At 37.2% G+C, this 21,178-nt stretch overlaps 1 protein-coding gene across 12 annotated transcripts in view; it reads right to left on the reverse strand.

Annotated features, from left to right (window-relative positions):
- Window positions 1-21,178, reverse strand: part of ARHGAP32 (Rho GTPase activating protein 32) — a 317,821-nt gene that overhangs the window by 197,553 nt on the left and 99,090 nt on the right. For 10 of the 12 annotated variants that reach the window (XM_034934048.3, XM_034934045.3, XM_055095088.2 and 7 more), the window contains one exon: window positions 5,045-5,153. The exons of the other annotated variants lie outside the window; for them this stretch is intronic. In XM_034934048.3, coding sequence (XP_034789939.2) covers window positions 5,045-5,149 — 105 coding nt within the window. In that variant the 5' untranslated portion in view covers window positions 5,150-5,153. Of the gene's footprint in view, window positions 1-5,044; window positions 5,154-21,178 lie in introns of those variants that run through there. 12 annotated transcript variants of the gene reach the window in all.

Consider the following 21,178-nt stretch of genomic DNA (forward strand, 5'->3'; position numbering starts at 1 on the left):
GATTAACAAAATGGATAGACTGCTAGCCAGATTAATGAAGAAGAGAGAAGAATAAAATAGACACAATAAAAAATGATGAAGGGGATATTAGCACTGATCCCACAGAAATACAAACTACAATCAGAGAATACTGTAAACACCTCTACACAAATAAACTAGAAAATCTAGAAGAAATGGATAAATTCCTGCACACATACACCTTCCCAAACTAGGAAGACACCTTCCTAAACTAGGAAGAAGTCGAATCCCTGAATAGACCAATAACAAGTTCTGAAATTGAGGCAGTAATTAATAGCCTACCTACCAAAAAAAAAAGCCCAGGATCAGACGGATTCACAGCCAAATTCTACTAGAGGTACAAAGAGAAGCTGGTACCATTCCTTCTGAAACTACTCCAAACAACTGAAAAAGAGGGACTCGTCCCTAACTCATTTTATGAGGCCAACATCATCCTGATACCAAAACCTGGCAGAGACACAACAAAAAAACAAAATTTCAGGCCAATATCCCTGATGAACATCAATGTGAAAATCCTCAATAAAATACTGGCACACCAAATCCAGGAGCACATTAAAAAGCTTATCCACCACAATCAAGTCAGCTTCAACCCTGGGATACAAGGCTGGTTCAACATATGAAAATCAATAAGCATAATCCATCATAACAGAACCAATAACAAAACAGAACCAATGACATAAACAGAACTAATGACAAAAACCACAATTATCTCAATAGATGCAGAAAAACCCTTTGATAAAATTCAACACTGCTTCATGCTAAAAACTCTCAATAAACTAGGTATTCATGGAATGTATCTCAAAATAATAAGAGCTATTTATGACAAACCCACAGCCAATATCATACTGAAAGGGCAAAAGCTGGAAGCATTCCCATTGAAAACCTGCACAAGACAAGGATGCCCTCTCTCACCACTCCTATTCAACATAGTACTAGACGTTCTGGCCAGGGAAATCAGGCAAGGGAAAGAAATAAAGGGTATTCAAATCGGAAGAGAGGAAGTCAAATTGTCTCTGTTTGCAGATGACGTGATTGTATATTTAAAAAACCCCCATCGTCTCAACCCAAAATCTCCTCGAGCTGATCAGCAACTTCAGCAAAGTCTCAGGATACAAAATTAATGTGCAAAAATCACAAGCATTCCTATACACCAATAATAGACAAACAGAGAGCCAAATCATGAGTGAACTCCCACTCACAATGGCTAAAAGAGAATAAAATACCTAGGATGATAAAATACCTAGGATGATGATATCTATGAGAATAAAATACCTACAATGAGAATAAAATACTTACAAGGGATATGAAGGACCTCTTCAAGGAGAACTACAAACCACTGCTCAATGAAATAAGAGAGGACACAAACAAATAGAAAGATATTCCATGCTCATGGATAGGAAGAATCAATATTGTGAAAATGGCCATACTGCCCAAGGTAATTTATAGATTCAATGCTATCCTCATCAAGCCACCATTGACTTTCTTCACAGAATTAGAAAAAACTACTTTAAATTTTATATGGAACCAAAAAAGAGCCTGCATAGCCAAGATAATCCTAAGCAAAAAGAACAAAGCTGGAGGCATCACGCTACCTGACTTCAAACTATACTACAAGGCTACAGTAACCAAAACAGCATGGTACTGGTGCCAAAACAGATATATAGACCAATGGTACAGAACAGAAGCCTTAGAAATAACGCCACACATCTACGACCCTCTGGATCTTTGACAAACCTGACAAAAACAAGCTATGGGGAAAGGATTCCTTATTTAATAAATAGTGTTACGAAAACTGGCTACCCATATGCAGAAAATTGAAACTGGACCCCTTCTTACACCTTATACAAATATTAACTCAAAATGAATTAAAGACTTAAACATAAGACCTAAAACCATAAAAACCCTAGAAGAAAACCTAGGCAATACCATTCAGGACATAGGCATGGGCAAAGACTTCATGACTAAAACACCAAAAGCAATAGCAAAAAAAAAGCCAAAATTGACAAATGGAATCTAATTAAACTAAAGACCTTCTCCACAGCAAAAGAAACTATCATCAGAGTGAACAGGCAACCTACAGAATGGGAGAAAATTTTTGCAATCTATCCATCTGACAAAGGGCTAATATCCAGAATCTACAAGGAACTTAAACAAATTTACAAGAAAAAAAAAACCATCAAAAAGTTAGCAAAGTATATGAACAGACACTTCTCAAAAGAAGACATTTATGTGGCCAACAAACATGAAAAAAGCTCATCAATACTAGTCATCAGAGACATGCAAATCAAAACCACAACGAGATACCACCTCACACTAGTTAGAATGGTGATCATTAAAGTCAGGAAACAACAGATGCTGGAGAGGATGTGGAGAAACGGGAACACTTTTACACTGTTGGTGGGAGTGTAAATTAGTTCAGCCATTGTGGAAGACAGTGCGGCGATTCCTCAAGGATCTAGAACCAGAAATACCATTTGACCCAGCAATCCCATTACTAGGTACATACCCAAAGTATTATAAATCATTCTACTATAAAGACAAATGCACACGTATGCTTACTTCAACACTGTTCACAATAGCAAAGACTTGGAACCAACCCAAATGCCCATCAATGATAGACTGGATAAAGAAAATGTGGCACATATACACCATGGAATACTATGCAGCCATAAAAAAAGATGAGTTCTTGTCCTTTGCAGGGACATGGATGATGCTAGAAACCATCATTCTCAGCAAACTAACACAGGAACAGAAAACCAAACACTGCATGTTCTCACTCACAAGTGTGAGTTGAACAATGAGAACACATGGACACAGTGAGGGGAACATCACACACCGGGGCCTGTCAGGGGGTGGGGGCTAGGGGAAGGATAGCATTAGGAGAAATACCTAATGAAGATGACAGGTGGATGGGTGCAGCAAACCACCATGGCACATGTATACCTATGTAATAAACCTGCATGTTCTGCACATGTACTCCAGAACTTAAAAGTATAATAATAAAAAAATCTAAAATAAATTACACATAATAATATTTTTTAAATGTTGAGGACATTGGAAGCAAATCAATAGTCACTTTAAAAACAAGGCAAATGATTTCAGTGGTTTTCCTTGACTCTTGGTAAGTCAAAAAATGGAACCAATATTGCTATTGTTGTTGAGGAGTCAATGTTGAGTGTGAAATGACTGAAGAATTAGCTCCTATGAACAGTCAGCACGGGACAACTACAGGCAAGAATATTCTCACATAACTTGAGCAAACATTAATTCAGTAAAACCTGAAGTGGAATCTACTAAGATACATTATAACCAATTTTGGTAAAAATATGTGTGGAATACAAAAAGGCTTTAGATATACATATTTTTGACATTTATTACGGAACGCTAAATGACTTTGCTAATCAGTTTTTACTGCAGACTTGATGATATTTCTTGGTGAACTTAATGTACAATTACAAGAGAAAACATAGCTTATATATAAGAAACACTGACAATAAAGTCATCTTAATGACAACTAGTATTCTGAGAATCACAAGTAATCACAAGCTACTGTCCATGCATCCCAAATTATCAAATATTAAAACAAGAAGGGAGATTTCCATTCCCATACAAATGTGTAGTGAATATTTTTTTCTGAGCTCAAACTACAGGTCCAGTAGGGTTTTTCAGATCACATGTAAATGCAAAGTAAATTTCCATACTGCAAATTCCATTTAACTGTGCAACTGAGAACTTCCACCTAATCTTTAATTGGAATTGATTAACTGACAATATAATAACATGCTAAAAGGCAAATATCAAGAAGAGAACCTAACAGAATTCTATAAATGCCTTCCTAGTGACAAATATGTTCAATTAAAATGTTTGTGAATTTATGTCAGTATTTGCTGTGCCTGAGTGAAAGACATTTTCAAAAATGAAGTAAGTAAAATATCATTACAGATCAGCACTGATAGATGAATGTTTCCATTTTATTTTGACAGAGAACACTGACTCTTAACCACAGTTAAGTAAAATGTCCTCTCCCACAAAAGAAGAATTTCTTCATTCTTATTAATAGACCTGTTACAAAAAGTTTTAATAAACTAAATGAGTATCTCAAATGTATTATGTGAAAAACTACACTGCTGATTTTTCCACCTATCCCCCAACAAAAACTGCTTTTCCAGCATCTCAGTACTATAAATTCCATTCTTCAGGTTGAAGAAGCCAAAAAACTTGAAGCCATTCTTAATATATCTTCATCTCATACTCTTATTACCCATTCATTGACAACAGCTGTCTTTATCAGTAAAACTATAACATCTAACCAATTCTCACCATATGTGCTATCATCCTGGTTCAAGCCACCATCACTATTTACCTACTAATTATAACACACAGATTCTCTTTACTTCTTTTGCCTCCTCCTACTCACAGTAACCTGAGACTTCTTTAACATTTTAAGTCAGATTGTGTCACTGCTCAGCCAAAAATCCTCCAATGGTTTCCCATCTCACTAAGCATAAAAAGCAAAAGTCTTCATCAATAAAGTACAAGAAACTGCACGATCTGCTTTCCACCCACCCAAACCACTTCTCTGACCTCATTTCTTTCTCATCCAGTTTCAGCCACACTATCCTATTTGTGTTTCTTCCGACTTGTTCTCTAATCCTATGCCACAGCCTGTAACTTGTTCTTCCATTGCCTAAAATGATGTGTTTCCAGATAAACACACTACTCACTCCCTCACCTCCTTCAGGTCTTTGATCAAACCTCATCTTCCCACAGAGGCCATCTGTGACTACCCTATATAATTAGCACCTATCCTTTCACACTGTATTTTTACCACTCTGTAACCCTATTACTCTGCCCACAGACTCTACGACAGTGCCAAGTATACAGTATTCACTCAATAAATATTTCCTGAATAAATGAACAAAGCAACAAAATTTTTTGTGTAATGTGTCCTCAGTTCCTTTTCCTTATATAAGTGCTATATATACATATATATGTATATATGAACAATTGTATAAAACTGATTTACCATTGCGCTAAGAGTTTCTTCCCAATCAGGCCGCTCTCGAGGGTGTACATTTCTATGTAGCTCTGGAACAAAATCATCTTCTTCAGAATGTACTGAGGACTTCATCTTCCTAGAGATCAAAACACGAAAGATTCTGATAAGAATTTCCAATTCTATGAAAGCCTTCCAATGATCACAATTGAAAGAGCAGAAAAACTACATGTCAGATTTGAAGTTTAGCTAAAAGAGCTTAAGTGAATAGCAGTGATCCTTTATTTCTACTCTGGCTTTCAGAGGTCTCTCCTAATGTACCAAACACCTGCTTTTATTCCAAAAGATAAAATAAGGTTTACAGCTAGTTAACCTTTATGGTCCATGGTTATTATATAAAAACTGATTTTTATCAGTTCAACACAATTTGAACCTTGAAAAGATTTGCAACAGCAATTAGTTACTCTGAATCAATATTTACAGAACTGTGCTAAGCATTAGTATCATTTCAGAATAAAGAAAAGATATGGTATTTCCGGTTCCAATCAATGGAGCAGAGTGCAACAAATAAACATTTTCAATGAGAACAACTATGAATGTTGGGCAAAACATATAAAACAGCTTGTCTGAAGGCAACAGAAAGCAATCAATACAGATGGGACATCCAGGGCTACAAGCTTTGAGATAAGGAAAGCCCAATCAAGCAATTTCCACATTTAATCCTTCTTTCTGTATAAGATAACTTTTCAAATCAATCATGGGAAATAGAGCCCAAGATAATAACTGTAATCTTAGTGGGATGAGAAGGCAGAGGTTGGAGGCTGGGATTACCAAAGTAGGGAGGAATTCAGGATGTAAAATGCCCCCAAAAAAGACCTAAAGAGAAAGAGCCCAGAAATCTACAGCAAAATTCACCTCAAATTATTAACTGAGTCCTAAGCTTACAAATATGTAGGACAGGATGCCAAGAAACCCAAAACAAACCAAGTAAAGAGGCAAGTAGACATTTTGGCAGCCCATCAATGTTGAGGAGATGGGCTGGCAAGCAAGCACTGCCGAGATGGAGGAGCACTGAAAAACCCCTGGGCTCTTATGTGTGACTCTAAAAAAGCCATGCCTTAAGAGTATGGACAAAACAGCAATAGAAAAATTCTAACAAATCCCCAAACCAAGCCTTGACAGAATCAGAAGTACGAGAAGAAAAATTAACTGTCTTTGGAGGAAAAAACGTTCTCCAGACTCTCTGCAAATCTTTCGTTCACATTATCTAGTATCCAGTAAATATTATGAGGCATGCTTAAAAAAACAAGAACTAGTGAAAATTGAGAAAAAAAATAGTCAAACCAGAAAGACTCACATTTCATTCAGATCATAGCATTATCAGAAAGAGACTTTAAAATGGCATTTGTGATTTTCTGCCTATGATGCAGAAAGCTGTAAAGAGCATCACCCCTAGCCTAGTAATAATAAAAAAAAAAATAGATAATTTGAAAATCTTAACTTTTCTAGGACACAACAGAAAACTGAGGTCTCAGGGCAACCAACTAGTTTAAACACTATGGAAACACAAGCCTCTCTGAGATTAGATGGATGACAAGCAGTTACTTTTCTGAACATAGTATGGGGAGAAGAGGAATACATAAGAAGAATTTAGTTAAATTTTTATCAAATTGCTAAAAACATTTATGATTTATATGTTCAATTGAATGAAAGTAAAAAATAAGAGAGAAATGATGAATTTCAACAGAGAATTGGAAGCCATAAAATCAAATGTTCATTTTAAAACTGAAAAATACAGTATCTGAAATTAAGAACTAACCAGATACATTTAGTAGAACAATAAACATAGCTAAAGAGAGGGTTAGTGAACTAGAAGATAGTTTAGTAGAAAATATCCACATTGAAGAACACAGAGAAAAAAAGGAACAGAAAATACACAAAATAGTATAAAGGATGAGAGACTTGGTTTAAAAAAAAAGATCTCAAATATGTCTAAATTGATGACAGAGATAAGGGAGATAATTTTTTAAAACAAGAGAATGTGACAAAAGCAATATTTGAAAACAAATGCTAAAAAGTTTTCAAAACTGATGAAATCATCAAACTAAAGATTCAAAGAAATTCTATAAGCCTCAAGCAGAATTTTTAAAAATTAAAACCATAGGTAAATTACAGTCAAACTGCTAAAAACCAAACACAAAGAGAAATCCTTAAAAGCAGCCAGAGAATTTTTTAAAGTTGACTTCCAAGAAGCAATAATTACAATGGGAGAAGACATTTCAATGGAAAAGAGAAAATAATGAAATTAACCTTCAGTGTGCTAAAAGGAAAAAATATTTCCAACCTAGAATCTTCTGCCTCACCAAAGTAACCATTTTGAAAGCAGGTAAAACAAATTATTTACAAACGAAAGCTGAAAAAAACTACCACCAAGAGACTGCAATAAAAGAAATAGTAAAGAGAATTCCTAATTGAAGAAAACTGATTCCAAAACTACAAAAACACATGAAAAGAATAAAGCACAAAAGTGGGGAAATATAAGTAAATACTGTATAAACATAAAAATAACGTCTTATGAAGTTAACAATATATACACATTAAAAACACAAAGGATAAGAAATGTACATTCAGTCAAACAGTTTAGGATTTCTCTATTGGTTGAGAAGTGAGAAAAGTTCTATTTTATGGAATACTGTATATAAGTCAAATATATGTTGCAGTCTCTATAGTGAACACTAGAAGAACGAGAAATAAATGTATAACTAAAAAGCTGATAGAGGAAAAGATTTTTGAAAAATAAAACATACATATTAATCTAAGAGAAGGCAGGAAATAATAAGAGAGGAAATAAAACAAGGCAAATAAAAACAAATATTAAAATGGTAAACTTAAATTCAAGCACATTAATAATTTGGAAAGCAAACAGACTAGCTGGGAAAGATATGGAGAAATCAGACCCCCCATTCATTATTAGAAGGAATGTAAAATGGGACAGCCACTGTGGAAAAGACTGGCAGTTTCTCAAAATGTTAAACAGAGAATTACCAAATGACCAAGCAATTCTACTCCTGGTATTTAATCAAGAGAAATAAAAACACGTCTACCAAGAACTTGTACATGAATATTCATAGCAATATTATTCATAATAGCCAAAAAGTAGGGACAATCAAAATGCCCAGCAACTGAAGGATAAATAAACAAAATGCACTAGGTACACATAATAAAATATTATTCAGTCATTAAAAAAGAATGAAGTGCTGATTCATGCTACCACAGGGATAAACATTGAAAACATTATGCTAAATAAAATAAGTCAGAGGCAAAAGACCACAAATCATATAATTCTCTATATATGAAATTTTCAGAATAGTCAAGCCCATAGAGACAAAAATTATATTAGTTGTTTCCAGAGGCTGAGGAGATGGAAACATGGAGAGTTCTACTAATAGGTGAGGGATTTCAGGTGAGGGATTTCTTTCTCAAATGTTCTAGAATTAGATAATGGTGGTTTTCGTATAACTTCGTGAATATATTAAAAACCACTGAATTGTACACTTTAAAAGTGAATCACATGGCATGTGAATTCTTTTAGTTAAAAAAAGTAAATGGACTTAAAGATCCCTATTAAAATACAAAGACTATAAGCAGGGATTTAAAAACCAACAACTGCTGGGTGCAGTGGCTCACACCTATAATCCTAGTACTTCAAGAGGCCAAGGTGGGCATATTACTTGTGCCCAGAAGTTCAAGACCAGACTGGGCAAGACAGTTGGACCCCAACTGTAAAAAAAAATACAAAAATTAGCCAGGTGAAATGGTATACACCTGTGGTCCCAGCTTCTCCACAGGCTGAGGTGAGAAGATCACCTGAGCCCAGGATGTCGAGGCTGCAGTGAGCCATGTTCACACCACTGTACTCCAGCCTGGGTGACAGAAAAGCAACTTGTCTCAAAATAAAAAGCAATAACTATATCCTAAGAGACATACTTTAAATATAACAACACCAAAAGGTAGAAAATGGAAGGATTACAAAAATTGATAACCATGTAAACACTAGCCAAAGAAGGCTAGCGTAGCTATATTACATCAGGCAAAGTAGACCTTAAGCACAAGGTATTACTAGAGATAAAGGGGGACGTTTCATAAAGGCATCAAATTAACAGGTTAACATAATTTATATGCAATAAATTGTAAACAAAATTTGTATGCAAAAAATAACAGCCTCAAAATACATAAAGTTGAAAGAACTAAAAAACAGATAAATCCACTATCACAGTTGTAGATTTTAGCAAATCCCTCTCAATGGCTGATAAAATAAGCAGACAAAACTGTAAGTATATGACTTGAACAATTCAATTTTCCAATGTGAACTAACACAGAACACTAAACCCAACAACTACAAAACTCATTTTTCCTTTCACATTCTTTTCAAGCATATATGAAACATTTACAAATAGACTAAATGCTAGAAGACGAAGTCTCAACAAATTAAAAAAATTTAAATCATGAAACACGTTTTGTAACCACCGCAGAACTGCACTAAAAATCAATGACTGAAAGATAACTAGAAATTCCTCTAAATGTTTGGAAATAAAGAAACACAATACTCAATAACTCATAAATCAAACATAAAAATCACAATGGAAATTAGAAAGTCTTTTTATGTGAATGATAATGAAAATACAATAGATGAAAATGTGTGGGATACAACTAAAGAGGTATTTAGCAAAATTCATAGCTCTAAATGCATGTTACTGGAAATTAGACAAGTTGAAAAATTAGTACTTCTAAGCTTCCATCACAAGAAGCTAGAAAAAGAATAGTAAATTAATTCAAGGAAAGTATTTAAAAATGTTTAAATAACAAATCAATAAAATAGAAAGTAAATGCATAAAAAAGAAAACAAAGCCAAAGGTTGATTCTTTAAAAGATTAATAAAATGAACAATCCCTAGAATAAGTCTGACCAATAAAAAAATGGAGAATCTACAATATAGATAATAAAAAGGGAGCCATAAACAGAAAGCCTGTGAACATTAAAAAGATTCTAAGGCTGGGCTGGGCATGGTGGCTCAAGGCTGTAATCCCAGCACTTTGGGAGGCTGAGGCGGATGGATCACGAGGTCAGGAGATCAAGACCATCCTGCCTAATACGGTGAAACCCCGTCTCTACTAAAACTACAAAAAATTAGCTGGGCGTGGTGGCGGGCACCTATAGTCCCAGCTACTCAGGAGGCTGAGGCAGGAGAATGGCGTGAACCCGGGAGGCGGAGCTTTGCAGTGAGCTGAGATCGCACCACTGCACTCCAGCCTGGGCCACAGAGTGAGACTCTGTCTCAAAAAAAAAAAAAAAAAAAAAAGATTGTGAGGCCATTATGAACATTTTCACTGCAATGCAGTTGAGAATTTAGTTGAAATGAACAAATCCTCTGAGGAACCCAATTCACCAAAACTGAAACAATAAACAAAAAGATTTGTACAGTCCTACAGCTATTAAACAAAATTAATCTGTAAGGAAACTCCAAGCCCAAATGAATCCATTGAACTCTTTTAAACATACAAGCCAAAGATAATAAAAATTGTATAAACATTCTTCCAAAGTATAAAAATAAAAGGAACACTTCCCAATCCATCCAATAAGGCCAAGCCAGAGTTTAGAGCAAAAGCTAGACATTACTAGAAGAGAAAATTATAGGTTGATATAATGAACACAGTTATAAAACTCCTAAACAAAATATAAAATCAAACCCAGTAATATACAAAAACCCAGTAATATACAAAAAGGATAGTGACCGAATGAGTTTTAGTTCAAAATGCAAATTATTAAATGTTCTAAAATCAAGCCCTATAATTGATCACACTACACTATTAAAGGGAAATATATATATATAATTTCTTTCTTTTTAATTTCCTCAAAAAAAAAAAAACGGGATGCATATGCAGAACGCGCAGGTTTGTTACATAGGTATATATGTGCCATGGTGGTTTGCGGCATCTATTGACTCGTCCTCTACTTTCCGTCCCCTCCCCTCACCCTCCACCCCACAACTGGCCCCGATCTGTGTTGTTCCCCTCTCTGTGTCCACCTGTTCTCAGTGTTCAACTCCCAATTATGGATGACAACATGCAGTGTTTGGTTTTCTGTTCCTGTGTTAGCTTGCTGAGGATGATGGCTTCCAGCTCTGTCCATGTCCCTGAAAAGGACATGATCTCATTCCTTTTTATGGCTTCATAGTATTCCATGGTGCATATGTACCACATTTTCTTTATCCAGTCTGTCATTGATGGCCATTTGGGTTGGTTCCATGTCTCTGCTGTTGTAAACAGTGCTGCAATAAACATATGTGTGCAAGTGCCTTTATAGTAGAATGATTTATATTCCTTTGGGTAATGGAATTGCTAGGTCAAATGGTATTTCTGCTTCCAGATCGTTGAGGAATTGCCATAGTGTCTTCCACAAGGGTTGAACTAATTTACATTCCCACCAACAGTGTAAAAGTGTTTGTATTTCTCCACAGCCTCGCCAGCATCTATTGTTTCCTGACTTTTTAATAATCGCCATCCTGACTGGCGTGAGATGGTGTCTCACTGTGGTTTTGATTTGCATTTCTCTGATGATCAGTTATGTTGAGCTTCTTTTCATATGTTTGTTGGCCACAGAAATGTCTTCCTTTGAGAGGTGTCTGTTCGTATCCTTTGCCCACTTTTTGATGGGGTTACTTATCTTTTTCCTGTAAATATGTTTGAAGTTCCTTGTAAATGCTGGATATTAGACCTTTGTCAGAAGGGTAGATGGCAAAAATTTTCTCCCATTCTATAGGTTGCCTGTTCACTCTGATGATAAGTTTCTTTGGCTGTGGAGATGGTATTTTGTTTAATTAGATCCCATTTGTCAATTTTGGCTTTTATTGCAATTGCTTTTGGCGTTTTTGTTATGAAGACTTTGCCCATGCCTATGTCCTGAATGGTATTGCCTAGGTTTTCTTCTAGGGTTTTTATGGTTTGGGGTTTTACATTTAAGTCTTTAATCCATCCTGAGTTAATTTTTGTATAAGGTGAAAGGAAGGGGTCCAGGTTCAGTTTTCTGTATATGGCTAGCCAGTTTTCCCAGCACCATTTACTGAATAGGAGATCTCTTTCCCATTGTTTGTTTTTGTCAGGTTTGTCGAAGATCAGAGGGTTGTAGATGTGTGGTGTTATTTCCGAGGTCTCTGTTCTGCTCCATTGGTCTATATGTCTGTTTTGGTACCAGTACCCTGCTGTTTTGGTTACGGTAGCATTGTAGTATAGTTTGAAGTCAGGTAGCGTGATGCCTCCAGCTTTGTTCTTTTTGCTTAGGATTGTCTTGGCTATATGGGGTCTTCTTTGATTTCATATGAAATTCAAAATAGTTTTTTCTAATTCTGTAAGAATGTCAATGGTAGCTTGATGGGAATAGCACTGAATCTATAAATTACTTCAGGCAGTATGGCCATTTTCACAATATTGATTCTTCCCAACCATGAAGACGGAATGTTTTTCTATTTGTTTGTGTCATCTCTTATTTCCTTGAGCAGTGGTTTGTAGTTCTCCTTGAAGAGGCCCTTCACATCCCCTGTTAACGGTATTCCTAGGTATTTTATTCTCTTTGTAGCAATTATGAATGTGAGTTCATTCATGATTTGGCTCTCTGCTTGCCTATTGTTGACATAAAGGAATGCTTGGGATTTTTACACATTGATTTTGTATCCTGAGACTGCTGAAGCTGCTTATCAGTTCAAGGAGTTTTTGGGCTGAGATGACTGGGTTTTCTAAATATAAAATCATGTCATCTGCAAACAGAGACAACTTGACTTCCTCTCTTCCTATCTGAATAACCTTTATTTCTTTCTCTTGCCTGACTTCCCTGGCCAGAACTTCCAATACTATGTTGAATAGGAGTGGTGAGAGAGGGCACCCTTGTCTTGTACTGGTTTTCAAAGAGAATGTTTCCATCTTTTCTCCATTCAATATGATATTGGCTGTGGGTTTGTTATAAATAGCTCTTATTGTTTTGAAATATGTTCCATCAATATCTAGCTTATTGAGAGTTTTTAACGTGAAGGGATGTTGAATTTTATCAAAGGCCTTTTCTCCATCTGTTGAGATAATCATGTGGTTTTCTCTTTGGTTCTGAAGTCTACAGAACTCTCTACCCCAAATCAACAGAATATACATTCTTCTCAGTGCCACATGGCACTTATTCTAAAAACGAACACATAATTGGAAGTAAAACACTCCTCAACAAATGCAAAAGAACTAACTTCACAACAAACAATCTCTCAGACCACAGTGCAATCACATTAGAACTCAAGATTAAGAAACTCACTCAAAAGCACACAATTTCATGGAACTTGAACAACCTGCTCCTGAATGACTCCTGGGGAAATAAATAAATTAAGGCAGAAATCAGGAAGTTCTTTGAAACAAATGAGAACAAATAGAGACAACATACTAGAATCTCTGGGACACAGCTAAAGCAGTGTTAAGAGGGAAATGTATAGCACTAAATGCCCACATCAGAAAGCTAGAAAGATCTCAAATGGACACCCGAACATCACAATTAAAAGAGCTAGAGGCAACAGCAAACTAATCCAAAAGCTAGCAAAGCACAAGAAATAACTAAGATCAGAGAAGAAATGAAGGAGACAGAGACATGAAAAACCCTCCAAAAAGAAAAAAAAAAAAAAATCAACAAATCCAGGAGCTGTTTTTTTGAAAAACACAAACAAACAAACAAACAAAAAACCACTAGCTAGACTAATAAAGAAGAGAGAGAAGAATCAAACAGACACAATAAAAAATGTTTAGGGACACCACTGACCCCACAGAAATACAAACTACCATCAGAGAATACTATAAACACCTCTACACAAATAAACTAGAAAATCTAGAAGAAATGGATAAATTCCTGGATGCATACACCCTACCAAGACTAAATTAGGAAGAAGCTGAATCCCTGAATAGACCAATAACAAGTTCTGAAATTGAGGCAGTAATTAATAGACCAACCAAAAAAAAAAAGAAAGAAAAGCCCAGGACCAGACGGATTCACAGCCAAATTTTACCAGAGGTACAAAGAGGAGCTGGTACCATTCCTTCTGAAACCACTCCAAACAATTAAAAAGGAGGGACTCCTCCCTAACTCGTTTTATGAAGCCAGCATCATCCTGATACCAAAACCAGAAAGAAACACAACCAAAAAAGAAAACTTCAGGCCAATACCTCTGATGAACATCGATGCAAAAATCCTCAATAAAATACTGGGAAATCGAATCCAGCAGCATATCAAAAAGCTTATCCACCACGATCAAGTCGGCTTCATTCCTGGGATGCAAGTCTGGTTCAACATATGCAAATCAATAAATGTAATCCATCACATATGATTTCAATAGGTGAAATTTAATACCTATTCATAAACTCTTCAAAATATTTTAATGAAAATTATTAAAAAACACAAATACAGCTAAGCATCACACTTAACACTGAAATACTAAATGATTTCCCACTGAGATCATGAAAAAATCAAGAATGTTGTCTTCTATTCAACACTGTACTTGAGGTCTTATTCACTTGGGGAAAAAAGCAAGAAAAAATGTAAAAATTGGAAAAGAAAGAGGAGCCAAGATGGCCGAATAGGAACAGCTCCGGTCTACAGCTCCCAGCATGAGCGATGCAGAAGACGGGTGATTTCTGCATTTCCATCTGAGGTACCAGGTTCATCTCACTAGGGAGTGCCAGACAGTGGGCGCAGGCCAGTGGGTGCGCACACCGTGCATGAGCCAAAGCAGGGTGAGGCATTGCCTCACTTGGGAAGCGCAGGGGGTCAGGGAGTTCCCTTTCCTAGTCAAAGAAAGGGGTGACAGACGGCAACTGGAAAATCGGTTCACTCCCACCCGAATACTGCGCTTTTCCAACGGGCTTAAAAAATGGCGCACCAGGAGATTATATCCCGCACCTGGCTCGGAGGGTCCTACGCCCATGGAGTCTCGCTGCTTGCTAGCACAGCAGTCTGAGATCAAACTGCTAGGCGGCAGCAAGGCTGGGGTAGGGGCGCCCACCATTGCGCAGGCTTGCTTAAGTAAACAAAGCAGCCAGAAAGCTCGAACTGGGTGGAGCCCACCACAGCTCAAGGAGGCCTGCCTGCCTCTGTAGGCTCCACCTCTGGGGGCAGGGCACAGACAAATAAAAAGACAGCAGTAACCTCTGCAGACTTAAATGTCCCTGTCTGACAGCTTTGAAGAGAGCAGTGGTTCTCCCAGCACGCAGCTGGAGATCTGAGAACGGGCAGACTGCCTCCTCAAGTGGGTCCCTGACCCCTGACCCCCGAGCAGCCTAACTGGGAGGCACCCCCAAGCAGGGGCAGACTGACACCTCAAATGGCCGGGTACTCCCACAGACCTGCAGCTGAGGAACCTGTCTGTTAGAAGGAAAACTAACAAACAGAAAGGACATCCACACCAAAAACCCATCTGTACATCACCATCATCAAACACCAAAAGTAGATAAAACCACAAACATGGGGAAAAAACAGAGCAGAAAAACTGGAAACTCTAAAAAGCAGAGCGCCTCTCCTCCTCCAAAGGAACGCAGTTCCTCACCAGCAACGGAACAAAGCAGGACGGAGAATGACTTTGACGAGCTCAGAGAAGAAGGCTTCAGACGATCAAATTACTCCAAGCTATGGGAGGACATTCAAACCAAAGGCAAAGAAGTTGAAAACTTTGAAAAAAATTTAGAAGAATGTATAACTAGAATAACCAATACAGAGAAGTGCTTAAAGGAGCTGATGGAGCTGAAAACCAAGGCTCGAGAACTATGTGAAGAACGCAGAAGCCTCGGGAGCCGATGCGATCAACTGGAAGAAAGGGTATCAGCAATGGAAGATGAAATGAATGAAATGAAGCAAGAAGGGAAGTTTAGAGAAAAAAGAATAAAAAGAAATGAGCAAAGCCTCCAAGAAATATGGGACTATGTGAAAACACCAAATCTACGTCTGATTGGTGTACCTGAAAGTGACAGGGAGAATGGAACCAAGTTGGAAAACACTCTGCAGGATATTATCCAGGAGAACTTCCCCAATCTAGCAAGGCAGGCTGACATTCAGATTCAGGAAATATAGAGAACGCCACAAAGATACTCCTCGAGAAGAGCAACTCCAAGACACATAATTGTCAGATTCACCAAAGTTGAAATGAAGGAAAAAATGTTAAGGGCAGCCAGAGAGAAAGGTCGGGTTACCCTAAAAGGGAAGCCCATCAGACTAACAGCGGATCTTTCGGCAGAAACTCTACAAGCCAGAAGAGAGTGGGGGCCAATATTCAACATTCTTAAAGAAAAGAATTTTCAACCCAGAATTTCATATCCAGCCAAACTAAGCTTCATCAGTGAAGGACAAATAAAATACTTTACAGACAAGCAAATGCTGAGAGATTCTGTCACCAAAGGCAGGCACTAAAAGAGCTCCTGAAGGAAGCACTAAACATGGAAAGGAACAACCGGTACCAGCCGCTGCAAAATCATGACAAAATGTAAAGACCATCGAGACTAGGAAGAAACTGCATCAACTAACGAGCAAAATAACCAGCTAACATCATCATGACAGGATCAAATTCGCACATAACAATATTAACGTTAAACGTAAACGGGCTAAATGCTCCAATTAAAAGACACAGACTGGCAAATTGGATAAAGAGTCAAGACCCATCAGTGTGCTGTATTGAGGAAACCCATCTCACGTGCAGAGACACACACAGGCTCAAAATAAAAGGATGGAGGAAGATCTATCAAGCAAATGGAAAACAAAAAAAGGCAGGGGTTGCAATCCTAGTCTCTGATAAAACAGACTTTAAACCAACAAAGATCAAAAGAGACAAAGAAGGCCATTACATAATGCTAAAGGGATCAATTCAACAAGAAGAGCTAACTATCCTAAATATATATGCACCCAATACAGGAGCACCAAGATTCATAAAGCAAGTCCTGAGTGACCTACATAGAGACTTAGACTCCCACACATTAATAATGGGAGACTTTAACACCCCACTGTCAACATTAGACAGATCAACGAGACAGAAAGTCAACAAGGATACCCAGGAATTGAACTCAGCTCTGCACCAAGCAGACCTAATAGACATCTACAGAACTCTCCACCCCAAATCAACAGAACATACATTTTTTTCAGCACCACACCACACCCATTCCAAAATTGACCACATACTTGGAAGTAAAGCTCTCCTCAGCAAATGTAAAAGAACACAAATTATAACAAACTATCTCTCAGACCACAGTGCAATCAAACTAGAACTCAGGATTAAGAATCTCACTCAAAACTGCTCAACTACATGGAAACTGAACAACCTGCTCCCGAATGACTACTGGGCACATAACGAAATGAAGGCAGAAATAAAGATATTCTTTGAAACCAACGAGAACACAGACACAACATACCAGAGTCTCTGGGAAGCATTCAAAGCAGTGTGTAGAGGGCAATTTATAGCACTAAATGCCCACAAGAGAAAGCAGGAAAGATCCAACATCGACACCCTAACATCACAATTAAAAGAACTAGAAAAGCAAGAGCAAACACATTCAAAAGCTGGCAGAAGGCAAGAAATAACTAAAATCAGAGCAGAACTGAAGGAAATAGAGATACAAAAAACCCTTCAAAAAATTAATGAATCCAGGAGCTGGTTTTTTGAAAGGATCAACAAAATTGATAGACCGCTAGCAAGACTAATAAAGAAAAAAAGAGAGAAGAATCAAATAGACGCAATAAAAAATGATAAAGGGGATATCACCACTGATCCCACAGAAATACAAACTACCATCAGAGAATACTACAAACACCTCTACGCAAATAAACTAGAAAATCTAGAAGAAATGGATAAATTCCTTGACACATACACTCTCCCAAGACTAAACCAGGAAGAAGTTGAATCTCTGAATAGACCAATAACAGGAGCTGAAATTGTGGCAATAATCAATAGCTTACCAACCAAAAAGAGTCCAGGACCAGATGGATTCACAGCCGAATTCTACCAGAGGTACAAGGAGAAACTGGTACCATTCCTTCTGAAACTATTCCAATCAATAAAAAAAGAGGGAATCCTCCCTAACTCATTTTACGAGGCCAGCATCATCCTGATACTAAAGCCGGGCAGAGACACAACCAAAAAAGAGAATTTTAGACCAATATCCTTGATGAACATTGATGCAAAAATCCTCAATAAAATACTGACAAACCAAATCCAGCAGCACATCAAAAAGCTTATCCACCATGATCAAGTGGGCTTCATCTCTGGGATGCAAGGCTGGTTCAATATACACAAATCAATAAATGTAATCCAGCATATAAGCAGAACCAAAGACAAAAACCACATGATTATCTCAATAGATGCAGAAAAGGCCTTTGACAAAATTCAACAGCCCTTCATGCTAAAAACTCTCAATAAATTAGGTATTGATGGGACGTATCTCAAAATAATAAGAGCTATCTATGACAAACCCACAGCCAATATCATACTGAATGGGCAAAAACTGGAAGCATTCCCTTTGAAAACTGGCACAAGACAGGGATGCCCTCTCTCACCACTCCTATTCAACATAGTGTTGGAAGTTCCGGCCAGGGCAATTAGGCAGGAGAAGGAAATAAAGGGTATTCGATTAGGAAAAGAGGAAGTCAAATTGTCCCTGTTTGCAGACGACATGATTGTATATCTAGAAAACCCCATTGTCTCAGCCCAAAATCTCCTTAAGCTGATAAGCAACTTCAGCAAAGTCTCAGGATACAAAATCAATGTACAAAAATCACAAGCATTCTTATACACCAATAACAGACAAACAGAGAGCCAAATCATGAGTGAACTCCCATTCACAATTGCTTCAAAGAGAATAAAATACCTAGGAATCCAACTTACAAGGGATGTGAAGGACCTCTTCAAGGAGAACTACAAACCACTGCTCAAGGAAATAAAAGAGGATACAAACAAATGGAAGAATATTCCATGCTCATGGATAGGAAGAATCAATATCGTGAAAATGGCCATACTGCCCAAGGTAATTTACAGATTCAATGCCATCCCCATCAAGCTACCAATGACTTTCCTCATAGAATTGGAAAAAACTACTTTAAAGTTCATATGGAACCAAAAAAGAGCCCGCAACGCCAAGTCAATCCTAAGCCAAAAGAACAAAGCCGGAGACATCACACTACCTGACTTCAAACTATACTACAAGCCTACAGTAACCAAAACAGCATGGTACTGGTACCAAAACAGAGATATAGATCAATGGAACAGAACAGAGCCCTCAGAAATAATGCCGCATATCTACAACTATCTGATCTTTGACAAACCTGAGAAGAACAAGCAATGAGGAAAGGATTCCCTATTTAATAAATGGTGCTGGGAAAACTGGCTAGCCATATGTAGAAAGCTGAAACTGGATCCCTTCCTTACACCTTATACAAAAATCAATTCAAGATGGATTAAAGACTTAAACGTTAGACCTAAAACCATAAAAACCCTAGAAGAAAACCTAGGCATTACCATTCAGGACATAGGCATGGGCAAGAACTTCATGTCTAAAACACCAAAAGCAATGGCAACAGGAGCCAAAATTGACAAATGGGATCTAATTAAACTAAAGAGCTTCTGCACAGCAAAAGAAACTACCATCACAGTGAACAGGCAACCTACAAAATGGGAGAAAATTTTTGCAACCTACTCGTCTGACAAAGGGCTAATATCCAGAATCTACAATGAACTCAAACAAATTTACAAGAAAAAAACAAACAACCCCATCAAAAAGTGGGCGAAGGACATGAACAGACACTTCGCAAAAGAAGACATTTATGCAGCAAAAAAACACATGAAAAAATGCTCGTCATCACTGGCCATCAGAGAAATGCAAATCAAAACCACAGTGAGATACCATCTCACACCAGTTAGAATGGCAATCATTAAAAAGTCAGGAAACAACAGGTGCTGGAGAGGATGCGGAGAAATAGGAACACTTTTACACTGTTGGTGGGACTGTAAACTAGTTCAACCATTGTGGAAGTCAGTGTGGCGATTCCTCAGGGATCTAGAACTAGAAATACCATTTGACCCAGCCATCCCATTACTGGGTATATACCCAAAGGACTATAAATCATGCTGCTATAAAGACACATGCACACGTATGTTTATTGCGGCATTATTCATGATAGCAAAGACTTTGAACCAACCCAAATGTCCAACAATGATAGACTGGATTAAGAAAATGTGGCACATATACACCATGGAATACTATGCAGCCATAAAAAAATGATGAGTTCATGTCCTTTGTAGGGACATGGATGAAACTGGAAATCATCATTCTCAGTAAACTATCTCAAGAACAAAAAACCAAACACCGCACATTCTCACTCATAGGTGGGAACTGAACAATGAGAACACATGGACATAGGAAGGGGAACATCACACTCTGGGGACTGTTGTGGGGTGGGGGGAGGGGGGAGGGATAGCATTGGGAGATATACCTAATGCTAGATGACGAGTTAGTGGGTGCAGCGCACCAGCATGGCACATGTATACGTATGTAACTAACCTGCACATTGTGCACATGTACCCTAAAACTTAAAGTATAATAATTAAAAAAAATTGGAAAAGAAAACATTTTTATTTGAAGACATAACATGTAAATAAACAATCTAAAAGACTCTATAAGCAATTTAGAATTAATACATTAGCAAGATCACTGGTTTACATGGTCAATATGTAAAAAAAATCAAGTGTATTTACATATACCACTATATACAATTATTTATTAAGAGAAAAAATACATCAACAATACTAGTTTTAATACTTTTCATACAATAGACTACTACTCATAAATAAAAAGGAATTTGCAAAAAGTAGATGAATTTCATAAATGTTGTGCAACAGAAGTCAGACATTAGAGTACATGCTATATAATTCTATTGGCATTAAGTTCAAGAACAGGCTAAATTAATCTATTGTGACAAAGTCAGAATAAGTTACCTTTGGGAGAAGTACTGACTAGAAGGGTCAAAGGTTTTGTGTGTGCTAGAAATAATCTATACCTTGATTGGGTTGTGATTATCGGGGTATATATTTTGTATAAATTTATCAAGCTGTACATT

The sequence above is a fragment of the Pan paniscus genome, chromosome 9 (assembly GCF_029289425.2).
Source record: "Pan paniscus chromosome 9, NHGRI_mPanPan1-v2.0_pri, whole genome shotgun sequence".
Classification (NCBI taxonomy): Eukaryota; Metazoa; Chordata; class Mammalia; order Primates; family Hominidae; genus Pan; species Pan paniscus.